General features: G+C 41.0%; 1 protein-coding gene across 2 annotated transcripts in view; it reads left to right on the top strand.

Annotated features, from left to right (window-relative positions):
- RBFOX1 (RNA binding fox-1 homolog 1) overlaps positions 1 to 21,635 on the top strand; it is a 1,171,935-nt gene that overhangs the window by 111,637 nt on the left and 1,038,663 nt on the right. For both annotated transcript variants that reach the window (XM_058035398.1, XM_058035402.1), the window contains exon 2: positions 18,464 to 18,523. In XM_058035398.1, coding sequence (XP_057891381.1) covers positions 18,464 to 18,523 — 60 coding nt within the window. The remainder of the gene's footprint in view (positions 1 to 18,463; positions 18,524 to 21,635) is intronic.

Raw genomic sequence — 21,635 nt, 5'->3', positions numbered from 1 at the left:
TTTTTCTGCCAGCCTGATGTTGTTATTTTTAGATAACATTATGGAAGAGAGATTGTAATGCTTTAAAATATGAAATCCTGAGGAGATAGAGGAAATTGTGAGTTACGGTGATCTGGAATGGAGCAGCAGAGTATTGAACAAGTATGTCTGGGAAAAAAAATCCCAAACTCGTGCTTCCCATCAAGCTGGAGGAGGAAAAAGGTCATTTTAGAGAGTCACTGTGGAAAGTGAAGTGTTGTGGAAGTTGAACTGCATGGAGGTGACATCCAGACTATTTATTACTTTCCTACCAGAGTACAGGAATGTGAAATTTGCCTTTGGAAGAGTTTGTGTGATGAACTCAGCTGTACAAAGCTTAGGAACAGTTAATGACTGGAGCAGCCACACTGATCTGCTGATCTTGGGATGTTGCACTGTCAGTTTAGATCTATATCTGAAAAGTAGAAGAGAACTGTTATCACAGAACTGCAGATTTCAGAGGGTGTCAGCAAAACCTTGAGGAAAACAAATCTGCTCTTGCTCTGTTCACAAGGTGGGAAGCTTTAGGAGAGAGTCCACTGTGCTTCCAGTTGTGGAAATTCATGAAGAAGAAGGTGAGTTAAAGCAGAAGACCATTCTGGAAGCCAAACCCAGCTACCTATCAGACCTGATAAAAGAGCTTTGTGCAGATTTTTAAATTTTTTTTCTTTAATTTGTCAATAGCAGTAACACAGCACCGAATGTTCAACTGCTACTCTGGCAGCTTTTATTTCAAAAGCTCTACTTACAAGTGTGGCTTTGATTGCTTTGGTGTATTGGGTTATGGCAAGTATTTTATATTTTCAGTTCCTGTGAGTGTGGTATCTGCTGGTACCTGTGACAAGCTGAGCTGAGCAGTGACCAAAGGATTCCTAGTGCTGTGTTAACCTGGAAAAACTTCTCCCTGTGATTAATTCACCTTTTTGGGAAATGTCCTAATGACCTTCTGAGTCAACAAAATGGCCATAGGAACGTGGCAGCCTTTTCATTTATATTTTTTGCAAAGAGAAAGGCATTTCTTAATAGTGAGATTGGAAGAAATATTTTTTTTAATTTCTACTTAACAGGAAATCCTTATGTCTGATCAATTCCAGGCATTTTGAAGTAGTCATTGCTGCTTCTAAAGTTAATCAAAACTTACTGCTGTGTAAGAAAAATCAATGGAGAACAGATTGAGATCACATAAGGATAATTCTGCTGCAGGGCCTCTCTAGCTTCACCCATCAATAAGCAGGAGACTGAGTGCTAAAAGTTTCATGTGTTCTCCTGATGTCTTTATCAATCACCTGAGTGCCAAATCCTCCCATTTCCCAAACTTCATGGATATCTTTTCCCTCACAGGGTGGGGGTTTTGTGATGATTGGGCCATACAATTTTGCCTTCAGGATCTTTCAGAGATTTCAAGATGTTTTCAGTACAGAAGCAGAATAGTGAGTTATCATTAGGTCTGGTTGGAAAGGACACTTGGATTGAGAGTTCATTCTGGGCAAAAAGGGCAGGGAAGCTTCCTCAAGGTGTTTCAATGTCCCATTTGAAGAAACCCTGAATCTTGAGTCTTGGTCTCTAATGTACAACATTATATTCTGCATTTATATAATTATAGTCTCTATTACTATGTAAAGAATATGCAATTATAGAAAAAATTATTCATGTAAATATAATCTATAATATAATAATTACAACTTTAAATGTACATATGAAATATTCTCCACATATATATATATTTATAGTCATTTTTTGGCTATTAAGCACCTTATAAAATAGACTGGTGGTAGTTCAACAGGTCTGCAGTGTGATTTATGGTTAAAGGCAGAACTAGAAGTGTGCATTGCTTTGGCTTTGTGGCATGTCTGTGCAGCCATTGTCATTGCAGTCAAATAATTGGCAATGCCATCTGTTCCAAAGGCAGGCTGAACCTCTGCATTGTGAATTTGGGCAGAGTTAGACAGTTATTGACTTGGGAAAATGATTGAAAACAGGATTTGCCTAATACACTAATCACTGTCCATTAGAAGATTATTTTTTGGTGTTATCAATCTTTTCCTGCACCTCTCCCTATGCTTGCAGGCACATTACACTGGAATTTAAACAACCTTTTGGTGGCAGGCTGTGAAATTCCTCATTAGCTCTCAGTGTTTGTCTTCCTGAGGGGTCTTCAGTGGCTCCCTGTGAGTGTGGTTGACATGGATCACATGTCAGCAAAAAATACATTACCGCTATGGAAAAATTAAATTTCTCTCTCTTTTCTTTAGGCTATGTTTTATTCAATCCCTCTGGGAACAAGGCAAAGCTGTAGTTTGCTTTTAATCCAAGGAGCTTGTAATTTCTTTTGACTTCATTTATTTGTGCTGAGGACAGGCAGCAATTGCTTCTGTTTGGGTTGTCCATGTGCTCTCACTGGTCAGCTAATCCAGACTACCCAAATCCCTGTAAAAATAGAATTAATGTTCTAATTAGTTGTAGTTCAGAAGGAATTTTGTGTCCTGTTGCTAGGCTGTGACAAAGAAAAAGGAATTATAGCTTGTGCCTGTTCATAAAAGTACTGCTCACATTTAGCAAAGGATGGTTATTCTTAAACTTGCCCTAATTATGCATTTTTAATTATTTTAGGAAACATATTAAATGGTCTTTTAACTCTGCAAGCAATCAACAATCAAAATAGGTGAATACCCAGATATTTGCATGCATTTTCCTGTGCATATCAATGTGCCACAAGAGCCTACTCAGTGGAGTGGAACAGCATCTTTGGAGTCATTAGGAACCACTAATGTGTGGTTGAATAATGCTAATTTTAAAGACCTATTTACCTGATAGATTTTATGGCCCTGATGGAACTATCAGAAGGTAAATAACAAAGATTTTCAAACGTCCTAAATATTTCTAGAAGACCTAATTGTTCCTAAGGAGCTGCATTTACAGTCAGCCTGGCAGGCTGCAGATGCCATTTAAGAAGCTGAGTATGTGAAGGGATGAATAATCTATTTATGATGCATGGCATGCAGCAGCATGGCACTGCAGTTGTGGGGCAGGAAAAGTCAGGGAAAAATGCAGATTTCTTTAATAAAAAGGGGGAGAAGGCAGGTATGGCTCTGTAAGAACATGATTAAGGTGTTGGTTTCTTTGCATTCTCTTGGCACACGTGCTGTGTGTCCCGGTTAAGGATCTCTAAAACCCTGCCCAGGCTGGAGGAAGGTGCCCACGTTCAGCTGATGCTGCTCTTCCTTGGGATCTTTGTGGTTGAGGTGACCCTGAGGTGTTAGAAAGTCTCTTTTTCCCAGCCCCGAGATTGAAGAAGGAGTGAGGAGTTTTTGGCTGTGGTTTTCAAGGTTGTTTATTCTTTGTTATCTGTAACATTCTTTTTCTGACCTGCTGAGCTCTGTCTAGCAGGTCAGTCAGAGGCACACTGCCCGCCCTCAGGGCAGTGTTATCTTTTTATACTAAAAACTACCTGTACATTATTTTAAATCATTTTCCAATACCTATCACCTATGTTAGACAGTGTGTTCCTACTCTAAACCAATCCAAAAGTGCCACCATCACCCAGAAGATGGAGGCTAAGAAGAAGAAAGAAGGACAAGGCACACCCAAATCCCTCCGTCTTGGCTTCTGAACCCCCAATTCTAAAAATCTTAAAATTCTACTTTTCTATCTTGTAACAAACCAACTATCATTCTACTTAAAATTCTGTGGCTTCCAAATCCTCACATAAGGTTGGTAATTGTTTCCATGGGTTAAAATCAAAGGCACAGGGTCTTGGGTTTTGTGCCAAGGTCTCTGAGTCCCCTGGCAGGGATGTGCTGGGTTCTGACAGCTCCTGGTGAATAATTAGGAGTGAAATATCCTGAGATTCTTCATCCAGGAAGGTCGAGAGGTCAAAATATCTAAAAAATGTCTAATAATGTATCATTTTTTTGTTAGTTTAGGCTACTAGCAGAGGAGTTTAGCTGTTAGCAGTGCTGTTTTTTGTGCTGTGGCCACTGGCCCTCAGGTCCTGTGTGTGTCCTGTTGGTCGCTGTCCCCAGGGCCATGGGCAGACCAGTCTGGGTGCAGTGCAGGTGGCCCTGCAGGGCTCCAGCCTGTCCCATGTCCCACAGCAGATGTACAACTGTCACTTGGGTGCCTTCCAAACCAATTTAATGACTGTCCCAGCTGCCAGTGCCCCATCCTGCCCAGCTGGGGCTGAAGAGAGGCATCTGTCCCCAGTACCCCTTTGCAGCTCATCTGCAATGGCATTTTCAGGAGTTTGGCTTCTCTTCCACCACACAGCCTGAACTTCTGTGAGATAATAATAATAATCCATGTTAAATATATAAGGATCACTTTGACCTGAGGGCTCTGATCCATTTAATAAAGGCAGGTCCATCCAGGCAGTGCCTAGGAATGTGAATGCTGCCTTTTAAGAACATTTTCCTGTGCTTAGGAGTTATTCCTCTTTACTTCAGCTACAGATCTTTATCTCTTACCACATAAATCATTAAATGGATCTCAAATCTCATGTCTGTATTGCTTGAAACTGTGCATTAATTTACTTTTTTTTTTTCCTTTTGTAAAACAGGAGGATTTTATTTTATTTTTAAAGAAATGATCAATGAGTGCCACGTGAGAGCTGAACTCTGCTGTGACACTGGCGGCACTCATGGCCTGGCTGGGCAGCTGCTGTGCTCTAGCAGATGCTTCTTTTACCAGATTTAGGCTCTCTATTGTTTCCCCAAGCTCATTATTCTACCTGCTGTCTGTTTCCCTTTGTGCTGACAAGATCCAAGGCAAGGAGCTGTGCCAGGCACAGAGGAGCTCAGGTTTCTGTGTCCCAGGCTCCTGGGCATCCCTGCTGGACCAGGGCAGCTCAGCCAGCCTTCAGGTGACTTTGCTGCTGCCCAGGCTGCTGGCACAGCTCCACTGCAGCACCTGAGCAGGAGAAATGGCTGGGGTTCACTTCCAACCAAAGAAATCTTTTCCTTCATTCATAAATCATCATTTATAAAGATGATGATTAAGTAGGCAAAAGTATTCGTAGTGCAACAAAAGATTTTTTTTTGTTGTTGTGGCATGGATAACTTCAAGGATATTTTGTTTTTCTCAAACTTTTCTACTAATGAACATAAATTAAAAGATATTTGGCAAGAACACCTGTAAGAAGGTGCTGATTCTACTACAGGGCACATCTAATTTTGTTGGGCTGGAAAAGCCAGTTCTTTAGGAAACCAATCCATAATTTGAAATAGATTTCATTTTAGTCCTGTGATTTGTTTTCCATGTTCTAAATCTCCAGTGACTTTGGTTATCAGGCTTTAGGAGGAGTAGCTGAAGAACTCTGTAGTTGCCAGCCCAGTGTTTAACACTTTAGGAATAAAATTTTAGGAATATGGTGTTGGTAGGTACAGATTGGGTGTGTGTGGAGTCCAAATAGCAGACTGAAAGCTGCAGATACTATGAATAGAAGAAGGCAAGTACAGACTTCTCTGGATCTCATTATACAGGAATAGTCATTAGCTCATTTGACTCAAGCATTTCTCCTGCTGGGTTGCTATTCCTGGGTTCAAAGTGAAAAAAAAAAGGGACAAATAATGTGTTTGCTCTTTGCTGCCATTAGTTGTTAATTATGTTTAGAGAGATATTTCTACAAATAAAGGCTGTCTGCAGTGGTGTGAGTGTATTTCCATTTGTATCAGCAGCAGTGCTTCTTTGCTAAGAGTGGAACAGAGGTCCTAGAGTGGAGTGGCAATGAGGAACTTGACATTGGAGCATGCAAGAAGGGTTTTCCTGTGTCCTTCACGCGGAGAATCCCTGTGGCTCAGAGATCCTGGACACAGAACACATCCAGGATCTCCACACAGTACAAACTACACTGGGAGTTGATAATCTGAAAGACTGACCAGATTCTAAATTTCACAGCTGTCTCTGTTTCATGGGCCAGCTGAGAGCTCTGCATCTGAAGGGAGCTGCTACTGGGATTTGGTGCTGGAGCCAGAAGCTCCATCTGTGGTTGTGCTTTCCAGGCTTGGATTAAATAACCAGCTCCTGAAAGCTGAATAAAGCTCATCTTTGGGAGTTTTGAAATGACCAATTCAAAACAATTCTCTAGTCCTGAGGGCTGCCTTGCCTAGGTGTGCACATGGTTAGAAATAATTAGGTATAGAAATCCTTTAAGGTTTTATCCACCAATTCTAAATATTCCCAAAGCAAAGAGGTCTGTAAATACATGTGCATATCTGTCTATGAATATTAATGATTCAGGTGCTGCACCTCTTTCCAAAATTGTTGAAAAATTTAAGATCGTTCACATTCAGCCTCACCTTCAACTCTTGTCATGCATTACCTACCCAAAATTATGTAAAATAGCAACTTTTATTCATTGTATTTCTGTATGTGAGTTAGGAGTGAAAAAGAAGGGGTTGCTGAGATTAAGGAAGAGGAAAAGCTCTGAAGCTGTACTGGCAGTCTTTAGATGCAGGGAAAAGTTGCTGCAGAGACTCAGGTAATGATGATAATGCAGATCCACGCGGAAAAGAGCAAATGGTAATGGGCTTAAATTGTAGCAAAAGAGATCGAGATTTGGCATTAGGAAAAGCTTTCCAAAGGAAATGGAATAAATGAATTGGGGAAAGTGGAGTTTTCATAACTGAAGGCTTTTAAAACCAGGTTAGATGGATGGCCCTAAGGAATGACTTCAGTTGTATATCCTGCTTTTTGAAGTTAATTAACTGTCTTATTCTTCTGGCTCCTATTTTATTTTCTTTGATCCTGTTTCTTTCTCTTTGTGAATGTTGTAGTGTTCAGAAAAAGTTCTTGGTCAAATGTACTATCAAAGGAAAACAGTTCATCAAAAAACATTGCTTTCAATGGCAGTAAAGCCCCCAGATATTTTCCTGGTTACTTATTTTCATTAAATAATGAAAGTCAAGTCAGCTCACTTAAGTCTTGCTCTGGAAATTCAAGGTTTGTTTGCTTTTTAATTAGAAAAAAGCTCTAATTGTAAACTAGGAGCAGAAAGCTCCTGTTGCCCATTGCACTGCTCTTTAACTTCCTCAGCATCTGCAATGTAGAGCCAGCTTTTGAAACCCTGGACAATCAGTTAATTATGAAGAAAAAGTTATTGTGATCTTTGCCGCACAGCAGTGGCTTTTGTTGGAGCTGGCAGAGATCAGCAGGACACCTCTGTGATTATCCTGGAGCTCCTGTGGGGTCGGGAGCCTGCCCTGGGCTGGCAGTGTGGCTGCTCTGTCGTTACAGAGAGCACGCTGCTGTCACACAGCTCCCGGCTCTCTCCTGCTCTCAGAGCTGCCAATCTTTGCTCTGGGTGCTTTCTGCACCCCCTGCCCTGCCAGCATCAGCTCAGCCCCAGGTGAGGGATGAGAACACCAGGCTGTGCCTGGGACTGCAGCTGGCAAAGCAAAGGCAAAGCTTTGGGCTTGAGGTGCTTGAAAACAAAGCTGATTTCCTTACTGGGGTAGGGGAAGGGGCTTGGTAGGGAATGTGATTGTTTGTGGTGGTTAAACAGTGCAATTCCATCCTGTTTAGCTCCAGCAGACTCACTGTGCTGAGTCACTCCTGATTGCTTTATGCAGAACATGCTCTGCCTGTGCCTAAAGAGGGTTATTAAAGACTGCTGAGTACAGAGAGCTTTAACAAAGAGATCTCAGAGTAAACACTGACATTTGTTACTGCCTCTGTTTAGCACTGCTGAAGGTCCCTGGGAACTTGGGAAATTGAGCTGTCAGATCTATGAAGATGAAATGAAACTTTGTTCTATGCCTTCAGTCCCTTAGGAAAGTTTTTTAGGTCATTTAGTGTTAGTGCTGTGAGGAGAGCTTATTATTATTTTCCTAAAAATTATTCCCTTTTGTTGATAAATGCAGAGTGACAACTTGGCTTTGCTCTCAGTCCATTTCTGTTTGGTTAAGGCAATGCCTGAAGGACTGACAAGGCATTTTGCAGGCAGCTTGCCTGGGCTGTGGGCAGGACAGCATGAGTGATGGGTGTCAGATGGAACCACTGCTCCAATTGACTTGTGAGCTGTAGTTAAGCACATTCACAGGATGACTTGGCAAGAAAGCACAAAATATTCTGGGAGCAAGATTCACTTCTCACCATTTACAGCTGCTGTTTAAAAACCAGAGAGATTCAGGGGAGCGATGGAATGACAGTGAAGCCAAGGCTTGACTCTTAAAAACTTAGACTGGGCCTTGCCTGAGATTTTGTCAGTCTAGTTTGCAAGGAAGAAAACCTCAGTGTTTTTAGAAGTCTTCTTTACACTATCTTTGGATTGCTGTTCTAGGGAGTTTTTGTAAAACGTGTATATTGTATTGCCAAACAATTTCAGCGATATAAACATGGGCTGTTTAAAACACAACAAGATTTCACTCTGAAAACATTAGTTGTGAATCAGAAAAACCCCAAAAGGCTTCTCAGTTTTCATAGTGACTTTCAATTCCATGACTAGGGGAATTCTGAGGCAAAGAAGGCTAGAAGGATGAAGAGTTGAACTAGGATTACTATTGTGGCAAAGATTTGTTTGCAGGTGATGGGTTCTTGTTCTAGGGCTTTAGGGACTTAAAAATAAGGATAGAACAGCTCTGATCAACATTTGGCTCCCAGTATTCCCTGTTGTATGAACCTGGGGGAAGGGGGAGCTGCCATCCCTGCTCTGCTCAGTATTTTGGGGTTAGTCCTGTCCTGCTGGGGTCCAAGTTCTGCAGGTTTTACCTGTCCCTCATTCCCTCTCCTCTCCAGCCATGCAGGCACAGTGGGGAGGATTCTGTTTTCAGCCTTCCCTTCAGTAAGAGCAGAGCTGGGAAGATGGAGCTGCTCTCTGCACTGCCCTAGGTGTTGAAAGACTAAAAATGTAACACAGGCTTAGCATTAAATTCATGTTTCCACCTTCAGGCAGCTGCACTGTGAACAGTGGAGCTGCAGTGCTTATCAGTACTTTTCTGATAGAAAGGGGTATTATGGCTCCTGGTATCAAGCCCCACAATCTGCATGCAGCATTCTTTTCCTTTAAGACCATAATCTCTTTTCCATTGCTTTCTCAGTGCCTGAGGAGTGAAAGAGTGAAGGCCAAAATATGAAATGTGCCAAAATCCGCTGTTCCTCTGGACACGCAGCAAGAAATCCTCACCCTTTATTACAGAAATGTTATTTACAAGCTGACTGATGTTAATGGATGCTTCATCACATGTAAAGAAAACAGTTTTCTTTGGGACATTAATTTTTGGCTCTGTGTTCATTTTCCTGAGTATCCTTTTCTGACAGTACTCCTGCCAAACAGTGAGCTCTAATACTGCTGTGGTTATTTTTTTTCACTAGATGCCATTTGATTTATAATCCAATAACTCTAATTTAAGAATCAGTAAGATCCAGATAACAGAGTAGGTCCCAGGTAGAGCAACTTCCCATGTAAATTCAGCTTTGGTAAATAACCAGAGGGCTGGTTGTATGTTTGAAACAGATTAAAACACCAGGAGCCAGGCTGCAGGAATGTAACTGCTGTGGGTGGGGGGAAATTTGGACAAGCATGAGATATAAAACATAGATAGTTCATCTAGATTTGCAACTGGTTGAATTTCAGCTATTTCTTGTGAGCATGCAGAGGCAGAGAGGTTTGCAGTGACTGGCAGTTGTGGTGTTGTCCTGACAATGCTGAGTTTTGAATGCTGAAGTTGTGCTGTCCTGACAATGCTGAATTTTGAATGCTGAAGTTGTGGTGCTGTCCTGACAATGCTGAATTTTCAGTGCTGAAGTTCTGCCCGCTGCTGAATTTTCTATGCTGGAGTTGTGGTGTTGTTCTGACAATGCTGAATTTTCAATGCTGAAGTTATGGTGTTGTCCTGCCCAATGCTGAAATTGTGGTATTGTCCTTCCCCATGCTGAATTTTGAATGCTGTAGTTGTAGTGTTGTTCTGCCCACTGGTGAATTTTCAATGCTGAAGTTGTGATGTTGTTTTGCCCAATGCTGAGTTTTCAGTGCTGAAGTTGTGGTGCTGTCCTGACAATGCTGAATTTCTACCCTAGGCAGACAGGGCCCACAGAGCATAGCCCACATATATTTGAAACAAATATTCAGCCTTTTCTCCTGCTGCTGTCAGAGCAGACCTGCAGCTGCATTGTGGCTGTCAGAAGCTGTGCATGAGCTCAGGGTGGGATGTCCTCCTTCATTTTGAGTGCAGTTACAACTTTTTTCTCCACATTCCAACATCTTAGAGCACTACAGAGACACTGAAAATTCTGGCAGAACTCATTTGGCTGCTGTTATTCCAGACTGCACAACATGCCATGGAAACAGGCTTACCCTGATGGCAGAGAGCAGGGAGGTGCTCATGGGGAAGTGATACAAGGATTTTGCCTTAATTTCTATTCTTGGTGCATCCATTCTCTGCATGTTTCAGCATCTTCTCGGAGCATTTCCCTTCCTTCTCTCTGGTTGCTATGTTTTACTGCTGTTTTTCTTTAGCTGACAGGTTCTGTGGTACATTAACAGCAGCTACATAATTTCATAGCTTGTATCCCTTCATAAACTCACTGTCCAAAGTATTATTTCCTTGCAAGAGATATAGATTTATTTTTCTTAAATATACAAATTTTAAATTGCCCTCAGGACTCGAGCCATTTATTCTTAAATTGAATCTTATTTATTGTAATCCAGTTCCAACTGATAGAGCATTCCTCATATTATTCTGACAGAAATAAACACAGAGCTGAAGTGCTATCTTGGCAGAGTTATATGAGCTTGTAATAGCTGCATGCAACTGAATTTTCATTTCACTTTTATTTATTGGAAAGCTATCCTAGGATTTTGAATTGATTCCTCACTTTTGTTTGCATTTATATGTATTTCTTCAATAAAAGGAAGAAATTTCCTGTTATTTCAGGCCTCATCAACCTTCCTGAAAAATAACATGACTGCTAGTATATAAGGAAAATTGAAATACTTAACTGTAGTTTTGCTATCCATGCCAAAAGAAATCTGCTAAGGCAGCAAGTGTTCAGGGCAGAAGGTGGCTTGGAATTGCAGGAGGGGGTTGAAATGGCATTCAGAGAACAGGAATTGTAAGGTTTTAACAAAGAACAGGTGGTGCATATGTTTAATTGTCCTGTGAATGAAGCAAACCTGGGATTACAATACCCTGGGGGAGCTCCCCAGAATGCACAGAATGCTGCCCTGATAGAGCTGAGGGAAGGCACTTATCAAAAACCACAACACAGGCTGTGATGCAGTAATATTTCACATCTATATCTTCATCAGTTCTTATTTCACAGTGATGGAAGCAGAGTCCATGGTCTCTGGTAGCAGGAAGGGAAGATGAGAATGCTCTGGACAGGGAGGTGATGCTCTGTGGTCTCACCAGGGAGCTGAGGAGCACTCAGCTGTTTGCTCAGCACACTGAAAGCAGAGCCACTGTTTAGCCTGTAACAACTGCTAATTCTCCACAGCAGTGAAATATTTATATTTTGAGCCATGACTCTGTCATGTCAGACTGGCAGCAGTCCCTACAGAGCAGATTTATATGCAGGTAATACAGCAAAGACTGGACAGGAGTATTCTGGTCTTTTTTTTTCCTGAAAGACTCCATGTAATGCTTGTTAATTTTACAGTGATAAAAGAGATACCAGTTCTAAATAAGAGAACTTCACAGTCATGGAATTGGTCCCAGTAATGTAACAATAGACTTATATTGATTATTTTCTGAAGTCGCAGCTCTAGAAACTTCATCATAACTTGTCTAAGCATTGTGAGGCAGAAAACTGCAAAGTGAGTGGTGGATTGCTATAGCAGAATATTAGTGCTTAGATTTGAACAGCCCTGCACAAATATGATACATATATATATATATACACATATACATATATAATATTATTATATAATATTATAAGTTATAATACATAATGATATAATATTATAGATAATATCTTATACATATATATTATATATTTTTCTAGATAAAATACATAAATATAGAATATAAATAATGTATATAAATATTATATATAGTATATAATATATACATGTGTGTATATATATAAATATTATATATGCCAGAGAATGACATGAAAAGTATATTTTGTGAGGAGCATCCTGCAACAGTGATCAGGCAGGTAATACATTTAAAATATAATCATTGACTGAAAACTCTGTAGCATAAGAAATATTTCCATGCCTGGGGGAACAAATAATGTGGATATATCCTGCAGCTGATCTTTTGCCTTTAAATCTGCTTAATGAAAATGTTGGCTAGTTGGTGAATTAACCATTTCCTGATGGAATGCAATGGGAGAATATTCCTGTGAGATTTCCATCATTGTTCAGGATTCTGAAGCTTCTTCTTGGCACATGGAAAAGATAATTTGATAATTTTCTATTAAAAAGCTCCTTGTGCTTCTTGCACTGCTCTTTCTGCTGTACACCTGCAGGTAGTGGTTGTTTCTTTCAGCTTTGGCCGGTGAAATCAGGAATCATTGGAAACATTTTCCCAGGCTGTTTGGAGTAGAGATAAACCCAGCTGGGTTAATCTGAGCTTCTAGCAAAGACAAACTTTTGATTTCTTATCTGAACTCAGCTGCAGTGTCACTGGGGCTGTACCAAGGGCTGGTTTGCTGAGATCCCTGGGGACCTCTGCTGCTGTTGCTCTGCTCTGTTCCAGCGCAAGGGCAAACCCTGGTGATGGTTATCGCTGCTCTGCAGATTCTGCTCCTGATTGTCTCCTAATGCTCCCAGATAAGTGTTCCTGAGTGACTTGTAGGTGACTGAAATCTCCTGCCTCAGTAAACCTAAAGTAATTCTGCTCAGGAGATAATGGGCAATGTCAGACATGCTCATCTGTGCCCTTTGTGATTACATTTTGAAAGTATTTTTTTAACTCTCCACTTGTTTTGTCTTTTTCTTCACCTTGATTTCACAGCAGATCCTGCAATAATTTATCCACTTCATGGACTGCTGGAGGATTAGGAAATACAGAATCATTCAGCTGAGCAGGAGTAGTTAGGAATATTTTGGGTTTCTTCTTGCACTGCTTGTATTCTTCATTTCTGGGAGAAATCTCTCCCTGTTCTTTACAAGGCTTCATTGTTCAGGATTCTGAAGCTGCATCTTGGCATGTGGAAAAGATAATTTCCCATTAAAAAAAAACCTCCTTGTGTGTCTTAAACTGCTCTTTCTGCTGTGCATCTGAAGTTAGTGGTTGTTTCTGTTCCTTCAACTCAAACAAATAAACCCTTTTAAAAAAGTTGCTCTTTTCTTATGTTTCTAATCTTTTGAGCCCTTGGACAGCCATGCCAGGCTTCTGTTTGTTTTTCTGCTGTGGAATCTCATGCTATTAGACACATTCAACTGCAAAATGAGTATTTGTATGATTTTAGATGATATAACATTAATATGCTTATCACTCCTAGTAAATCTCATCCTTGTTTCTTGACTCACTGAATCAGTATATTGGCAGCTCCTGACTCACAGCCATTATCCTTGGCTTGTGATAGTGGGATTTCACAGAGAAGTTTGCATTAAATAGGATTCAGGACCATGGATTTAAAAAATGAAATATTTTCTTCTACCCAATAAATAAATTATTTTTTTCTGTGATTTTATATTTTCCAATTTATTTCTGTGTAACCTTTGACTCACTGAGTGTTATCTGAAGGAAAAGGTCTGCATTCCTTTTTGCTAGTGCATCATCACAGGGGAATCATTATACTCTATAAATATATGAATATATCTGAGTTGATTAAATTATATTTTGATTATTTGGTGAAATGTTGTCTTCCAGATAAAGCTGAATACATGAAAAGTCTATATAAATATGAAAATGGCTCCACATTCCAGTGCTAACTATGAATTGTGGAACAGGGATGGTGTGTATTCCCTGCTCTAAATGATAGAACTGGGATTTGTTTTCTCTTTGGGCACAGTAGGGAGGTATTTCTGCTGTGTAGAACAAACTCCTCAATAATTCCAGATTCATGCAATAAATGCTGGGAAGGCCTTGGACACCACCTGCTGTTGCCCACAATTGAGAGAGAGCTCTGCTGCTGTGACATTTCTGCATGGAGCATTGTTCTTTGTGAGCCTGGGGACACCTGGGGCTGTTCCCTCTCCTGGATATCCTGGGTATCCTATTCTCTGTTAGGGAAGCCACAATCTGTTCCTGCTTTAAAGGGTTCCTCTGCCAGACCATTTTCTGTAAATTGATTTCAATTTGCTGTCTGCTCAGCCTTGTGCTTCCTCATGTTCTCAGCCCTTTTCAGAAGCCTTCAGGACATTTTGTTTTCATTAGAGAAGTCTTACAGGAATCTGAAGTCCCCATTTCCAGAATATCTGAATATTTGCTTCATTCGGGAACTTCTGTTGCTTGGATATTGATTGTTCAAATTATCTTCTACCGGGGACCCAGAGGAACAAATAAAAACCTGTCAGGAACTTTGGATTTAACAAAGCACCAGCACTGCTGTGAACTGGACATGGCAAAGGGGAAATAGTTGTATTCATCTGATGGGAAAGAAGTATCACAGTGGGGAGGAACACAGTGACCAGGCCATCCAGTCCTGGGGCTTTGGAGCTGTTCTGTTCCAGCCCAGCAAGGTTACAGAGTTCAAGGCAAAGTTTTCAGGAGAAGGGCATGGAAGTCCAGCCCCTTCAGAGCCACCAAATGCAGTCTTGTGCTACAAGGAGAGCACATTAAGTATATTTAAAAGAAAGATTGGACAGTTTTTGTGGAACAGCTTAAAAGTAGAACAAAAGAGAATATTTCAAGTAGTTTCCCTTTTCTGAATTCTAGGATAGGGGGAAAAAAACCCCACTTTCTTATTTCTGATTTCCAGTCTCTGCCATTCCACTCTGCTTTCCAACAGGAGGAAAGATACCAACAGAAGGAAAGTTTTCCTCTTGTTCCTACTATTTTTTTTTGTCCTTTTTCCCTTCTCTGAAGCTCTGCTTGAGGCTGCTGACCCTTGATGGATGTGAATGCTCCCAGCAGGGAGCTGGGACTCCCTGGATGTGCTCAGAACCTGACAAGGCACAAACTCCTTGCAGAACCTGCACACCCCAGGCTCCCCTGGCTTTATTTTCCATGCAAAGCCTCGTGCTGATGATGAAGAGGAGTGATGAGGAGGGCTCTGCTCTGGGCTTGTTTGCCAGCCCCACTTGTTACCCTGCAAATCAGCTGCCCTGTACCATCTAGCACCCTGATTTATGTGAGACATCACGTACTGATGCCTTTATAGACAGCAACTTAGTGTTTCAGAGGAGTCTGCATGTTACAAAAAGGGCAGCAGGTGTTATTTAGACTAAATTGACCTTGAAATTGATTTCTTTATTTTATGACTTACTGAGGGGAGATTAATACTTTTTTTTTTTCCTGCAGCCTGAAACAATTTACATGGTAATAGAAGGCATAGTCAGTCAAATAAATTGCTGGAAGTAGTGGTGTTCCAAGAAAGAAAATATGGATCTTACTTGCATTGATTCTCTCTATCCCCAGGGAGTAGCTAAGACTTTTAACACTGGGGAAAGACTGCCAAAATTTATTTTTCCCATTAAAGTCAGAAGAATGGAAAGTAATGTCTGTTAGCTGACATTTAGTCCAAACTTTCAGTTTGAGGGGTGGGGAGGAGGCTGTGCCCCACATAAAATTTAGGGAGTGTTTTATTGCTATTTCTTGATTTCTCTAAGGGCAGATGGGCAGTAATGGGAATCATAAGAAACTTCTGGAAAGCCTGGCATGGACACAGCAGAGCTGCCCTTGGTAACAGAACAGACCCTGAAAATAAAATAGCTTGTAAATGGTTGTTGCAATTCCATCTTCGAGTACCAAGTAGAAATCACCTCAAAATACAAATGTTAATGGAAACAAGAGACTCAAAAGAAATTACCTGGAGGAGGCACTGATAGGAACATGAAGTGTAGCTCTACAGGAGGGAGAAAGTTTTTGTTTATTGTGCTGCTGCAGCGTTGAAACTGTGTAATTTCCATTTTCCTGCAGCCTCCAAGACAAGCGCATAGTTAAATGATTTGTCAGTGGCACAATACTCTGCATAACCTGAACATGTACCAGATATCATTGTGACACATTACCTGAAAATGAGTGTGAAAGCAACTCCACAAACCAATTTTTTGTTTGCTGTAAATACAGAAATGGTGTAGAGGAAAGTGTCTTAGATGTGAAAATCATTATGATGGGAATTAATCTCCTTTGTCTATCAGAGCTGAATGCCGCTGTTGTTGCTGGAGTGAGGGAATGGTGATTTCAGGAGGAGAAGGGGGTTTGGTGCATCCCAGTCCAAGCGCCTGGAATTACTGGAGAAAGGATTTGGGCTCTTGCTAACAGGTTTAGATTAATCTGGATTGTTGTTGGAATTCTCTGCCCCCCCCTAAAAACAACCTAAACCTGAGGAGTTTTGCTTTTTTGCTTTTATTTTCTGCTTCAGTGTGCCTGGATTTTCACAGGTGGTAAGGGAGTTATTAACAGGGAGCACAGCACGAGCTTCCCAAGGAGCTGTCCCACATGCAGCACTGGCCTAAAGCTGTTTATTAATTTGTTATTACTGCTACACAGAGCTGTGCAATGCTTAGAGATTAGCTGGGTTGGGGAGGAAACAGAAGTATATTTGCAAAATAGCTGCTTAAAAATGTCATATTTATTTTTGGAACTCGGGGCATTGCCTTCTGGAAGAGTGGTGTGAAACAAAAATGTGCTGTCTCTCTGCCTCTCCTAGGGAGTTTCCCAGGAGGAACAGCCCTACAAAAAGGTTAGTTTGGATTGCCCCAGTCCTTCCTGAGCACTGTGAAGCTGTGATCTCAGGGAAATGGTGCAGCCTGAGGAGCTCTGGAACCAGGGGGGAAGGAAATGGGCAGGGAATACCAAGAGCTGCACATCCATCCTGCAGCACAAAGCAGGAGCAGGGAAAGGGCTCTGGGGCAGCAGGGACACAAGGGAGGAGAGTGACAGGAGTGAAAACCTGAAAAGGCAGCAAAGGCACAGCAGTGGGTAAGGGTAGGAAGGCACTGTGACACCACCCAGGGCTGGAACAGAGATTTTCTTGGTGGTTTTCTTCAATGTTGGTCTCAGTTTGCAGCTTCTTAGTGGATAACAGTGACTGCTGTCCTCTATGGAAGAAATGGAACTGGGCTGCAGGGGTTTGGGAGGTGATTTTGGTGGTAGTTTATCTATTGACACCTTGTGAAGTTTGTTTGTTGGCACTTGCTATGGAGGAGATGGTGTTTGCAATGGCTAAATGGAACGGACAGTGAGGGATACTCTGATTTGTGCAGTTCAGAGACTTGGAGATACTCAGGGTGAAGGATGGAGAATTACTACCAGCTCCCTGAAATATGATCTGTCTCCTGGGTCATAGCACATCTCCTATAAATAAAGGCTCTAGAAGCTTTATCAATGGAGGCATGCTTGATGATGATAATTAGAAGTTTATAGCAGTTACTCTTTGCTGTCTTGGATAGATAGGCCTCAATTTCAGCTTATCAGACTTTAATTCCCAAACAATAGGGGGAACTGTGTAGCTTGGCTTGCCATGTAAATCTGATCTTTATTGACAGGGATGGCATGAGAAGAGGGGGCCAGCCCTGGGAGGCCTTTTCAAAATACAAATATGAGTGTAATGGCTGTATTCATTAGGGGAGAGGCAAGAATTTGGTGTGCTAACTCTTTCTGACATATCCTTTTAAAATCAGAACTGTTTTAATTACTGCAGACTGCACTTGAGTTTATTGCACCTGTGTTTAGACGCTGGCATTTCCTTTCTATCACCTGTTAAAAGCCCCTCCAAGCCTCTGTTTCTGTATTATCTGCAGTCACAGCAGAGTACTCAGCTTCTTGTCATGCCCAAGCCCCAAACTGATTTGTGACTTGTGGAATGCCAGCTGGGCTGTAGGAGAAGCTTCCTGAGGGGTAAAAACTGAAGGATTTTACGTTGCTTTAGGGTGCACCTAGATGGAGATGTGACACAAGAATGGTGAGGCAGCATAGCCATGGGCTGCTCAGCCTGTGCTGCAGGGCTTTGGCATTCACAGGACATAAACCATGGTCCCTCTGATGGAATGGAGAGTCATTTGTCATCAGGTGCTGAGAGAATTTTGAGTGGCTGGGAAACTGTCACCCAAATTTCATGTGCAGGGCTGGTTCAGGAAGTGCAATGGAACTCTCTCCCAAGTTTCTGAAAGGCAGAAATCCTGTCCTTCCACCCCGCTGCCTTCCAAAAGAGACATCCGGCTGCTGCCTTCCTTGGGGATCATTATGGTAAAACCAGAAAAGTGTGTAATTCAGTCAGAAGGGTCTAAGGCACAAGCTGAACAGCAATGAAAATCTCCATAATCAAATGTTTCACTAATGGCACCTCTGAGTCTAATCACAGTGGTGCTCAATGTTGGTCTTTATTCCTGACATGTAAAGTGCCATCTATTATCTTTAATCTGACTATTTTTTCCCCCCTTTTCTCTTTTCAGGACTATAAATCTGATGTTATGACTCTGGTTTCCAGTGCCAAGAACAGTCCTCAAGGTCCAGTAAGTAAAGCATTTTGCTGAAGAGATTAGATTTTGTAACTGAGTTTAGATCTTCTTTTAAATTGCTTCAGTCATCAATCACTGGCACTAACTCTTACCTGTGACACCTTGCTGCTTTTGAAGTGACTGCACTTGAATTGGCTTAAATGCTCTTTAATATGTGAATATATAGTACAGGGAATATCTGTCTTAGCAAAGAGAGGCAAAGTGATTAGAATTGTTGCAGTTGGGTTCATTAATAGCCCTGTGGCTCTCTCTTTGTGCTATGAATTGTGTCACCTGCCCACTCAGAGGGGCTCCAAGCTGTGTCACCCCTCTGCAAAATCAGAGGAATGGGAGGGCGGGGTATGACTGGAAACACCTCTGAAATTCCATGTTATAGTGAGGAGGGCAGGTGCAAAAAGAGAAAGTAGAAATTTGGGTGAGATCAGAGCAAAGCATTCACAAGGGCAAGGCCCCTGCTGGATGGAAACTGAGCAGGGCTGGACCAAAGGGGATCTGCCTTATCCTGGCCTAAAGGTTGGCTGTAACCTACCCTGTGTCTGTGCTGCATGCTCCATTTTCTGTATAATATCCCATTTTGGCAGGAAATGTGTGCCACAAACCAAGGTTATGCTGAGGTCTATGGATTTACAGCCCTGTCTGATTTACAGAGGGGCTGGTGATACTCAGCACAGGCTGATGTCACTCAGAGTTAATCATTCACTGCAGTAAAGGTCCTTTAATATGTTTTTTGGTCTCTCTAAAGCAGTAATATTGTGCTACAGGGCCTTTCCAAGTGCCTCTCCTTGGATAGTGCCAGGAATTGAAATGATGTCACTGTGAACACTTAGTTTGGGTATTTCTCCCCCCTCTTTTTCTGATTATCTCATCTGTATCCCCTCAGACTCGAGGCTGTAGGAGTGTGGATTTATGCCAGAATAAGGAAATACTCCGTATTTTGAATGTTTGGCAACCCCCTCCTCCCTGTTTGCAGGCATGATTAATGCTGTTTTAAACATGAACATCAACCATTAACAGCTCCCTGAAAGGAGGAGGTGGTTGGACCCTCTCCAAATGAACACTGTCTTTCAGTTGGAAATCTCTGGCTTGGAAAGTGCTTAGTCACACCAACGGAAATACAAAAATATCTTGAAAAGTGGAAATGTATACAAGAGGTTTTTAGCTTCTCTGATGATTTGACAGGATCCTTTTTTTTTTTTTTACCCTGTATAGTAGGTTTTGGAAGAATATCTTTCAATAATTCTTCCTGCACTGATGCTTTTTGCTGGAACATTTTGCTACACAAAGTCACAGCCTTTCTGTTGGTTTGTCAAAAGTTAACTTTGAGAATGATGTTCTGAGAGGTGGAGGTTTATTTTTAGGAACTTGGGTTTTTTGTGCTTCATATATTTGCATGGAAATTAGGTTTGTGTCAGTTAAAAAGGAATGTTTTGAAGAATGATGTAGTGTTTCTCTGGCTGAATGTGTTCTCTGAACTAAAAAATGTTTTTACAAGTGCAGAACAAGATTTGATGAACACCTGTCATTTTGTACTGAGAGAGTGGGGGCTTTACTGAATTGCTTGGTCAAACTGTCTCAGAGAGTTCTATTTTTATTTTTCTTATTTTTCCTGCGATTGAATCCTTTTGTTGTCTGTAACAAAGTGTCCTCAGACATTGAAGTAGTGACTTAACAAACAAGATTTCAATTGTCTTCCTTGAGCCTCAGTAACTTGGACTTTAATTATTTTTTGCTCATTTTTGAGTGATGGAAAGAGTTCTAGAGACACTTTTAGGAATGCATTTTAATGTATTGAAGAGGGTTGTGATGAGAAGAGGAAAAGATTTCCTGTTTTCCATGATATTTCTTATGCCACACCACAATGGCATAAAAATAATGAGTTAGGAGTTGAGCTTATTGCTCTTGAAATTACACTGTCTCTGTTGTTGCTTGGAAAATTGTTTGTTGTGATGGATGAGGAGGAATACGTAGATTTTTCAAGTGTGTTGCCAGATCATTGCTTATAGAACAGTCTGGTAATAAAAGGAGAGTTGACAGATGAGAATTCAAATGGACCTGAGAACGAATTATTGAATAATACCCTAGTTCCAGGGCCTGAAAAGTTTAATTCCAGTTTTTTTTTCTTTTTTTAAATAATTGTTGGCTGCTTTTCCTGCTCTTAGTGACAGATCCTGTATCAAAGTCTAATGCAGCTCAATCTCAGGCTGAATTCACTCCTGTGTTACATCACTGAGACTGCATGGAAGGGGCTGGAGTCACTGTGATATAAAACTCCAGCAGGGAGTCAGATCTATCAAACTTCATGTTTCCTGATAGCTGGAGCTGCCTAATAGATTGTTTGTTAAATAATTCAAGATGTTTTCATTAAGCTGAGTGATTGAGTCTTTTAAAGCCTTTCTTTTGTTCTTAAATCTCATCAGGCAGTTGGTTGTACCTGCAGAGCTAAGAAAATCTAACTGGAGGAATTATTACTGGAAGCTTTAGGAAGTTGTAAAATTAAAGAGTCTGACAGACCATGGAGGGATGGATTTGGGCTGGATCCTTGGATTTCTGTCCCTTTTTCTTCTGGTTTCCTCTAAGTGCTGCACTCTTCTATCTGCAGTTCACAGTCTTTCTTAGGCTGCTTTAAATTCTCCTTCCTGCTTATTAAAGGTTTATGTTTTCTGAAGTGCCTTTGCTTTTCCCCCAGTCCCCATTTCTCCCACTCTTGTCTATGTATTGATATTTGATAACAAATATCATGTACTGTTTTTTAATCAAGAAATGTTGAGAAGAGGTAGTTGGGAGTAAAATAGAACTCTTCAGGGTAATTCAGGAGGGACAATAATGATTTTTGCTGAGAAATAAAATCGCTGCAAGAATTGCTGCCTGTGATCTGAATAGAAATGTGATAGTACCTGAAATTACTTCATCTATACTGCTGCTTCAGGAGGGATATCTATTAGCTGGGGATAATGACTTGCAAAAAAAAAAAGAAAGAATGGTGCATTTCTTTAAATTTCAGATTCCTATTGAATAGAATGTGTGTTAGCATCCTTTAAAAAAATATTAAATGAATCTGTCACTAGCAGGGAGAGAACAATAGAACTGAAAGCAAAAATAAGTCTTC

The sequence above is a fragment of the Melospiza georgiana genome, chromosome 16 (genome assembly GCF_028018845.1).
Source record: "Melospiza georgiana isolate bMelGeo1 chromosome 16, bMelGeo1.pri, whole genome shotgun sequence".
NCBI lineage: Eukaryota > Metazoa > Chordata > Aves > Passeriformes > Passerellidae > Melospiza > Melospiza georgiana.
The sequence above is the reverse complement of the archived record's forward strand: the minus strand, read 5'-3'. Positions and strand labels throughout refer to the sequence as shown.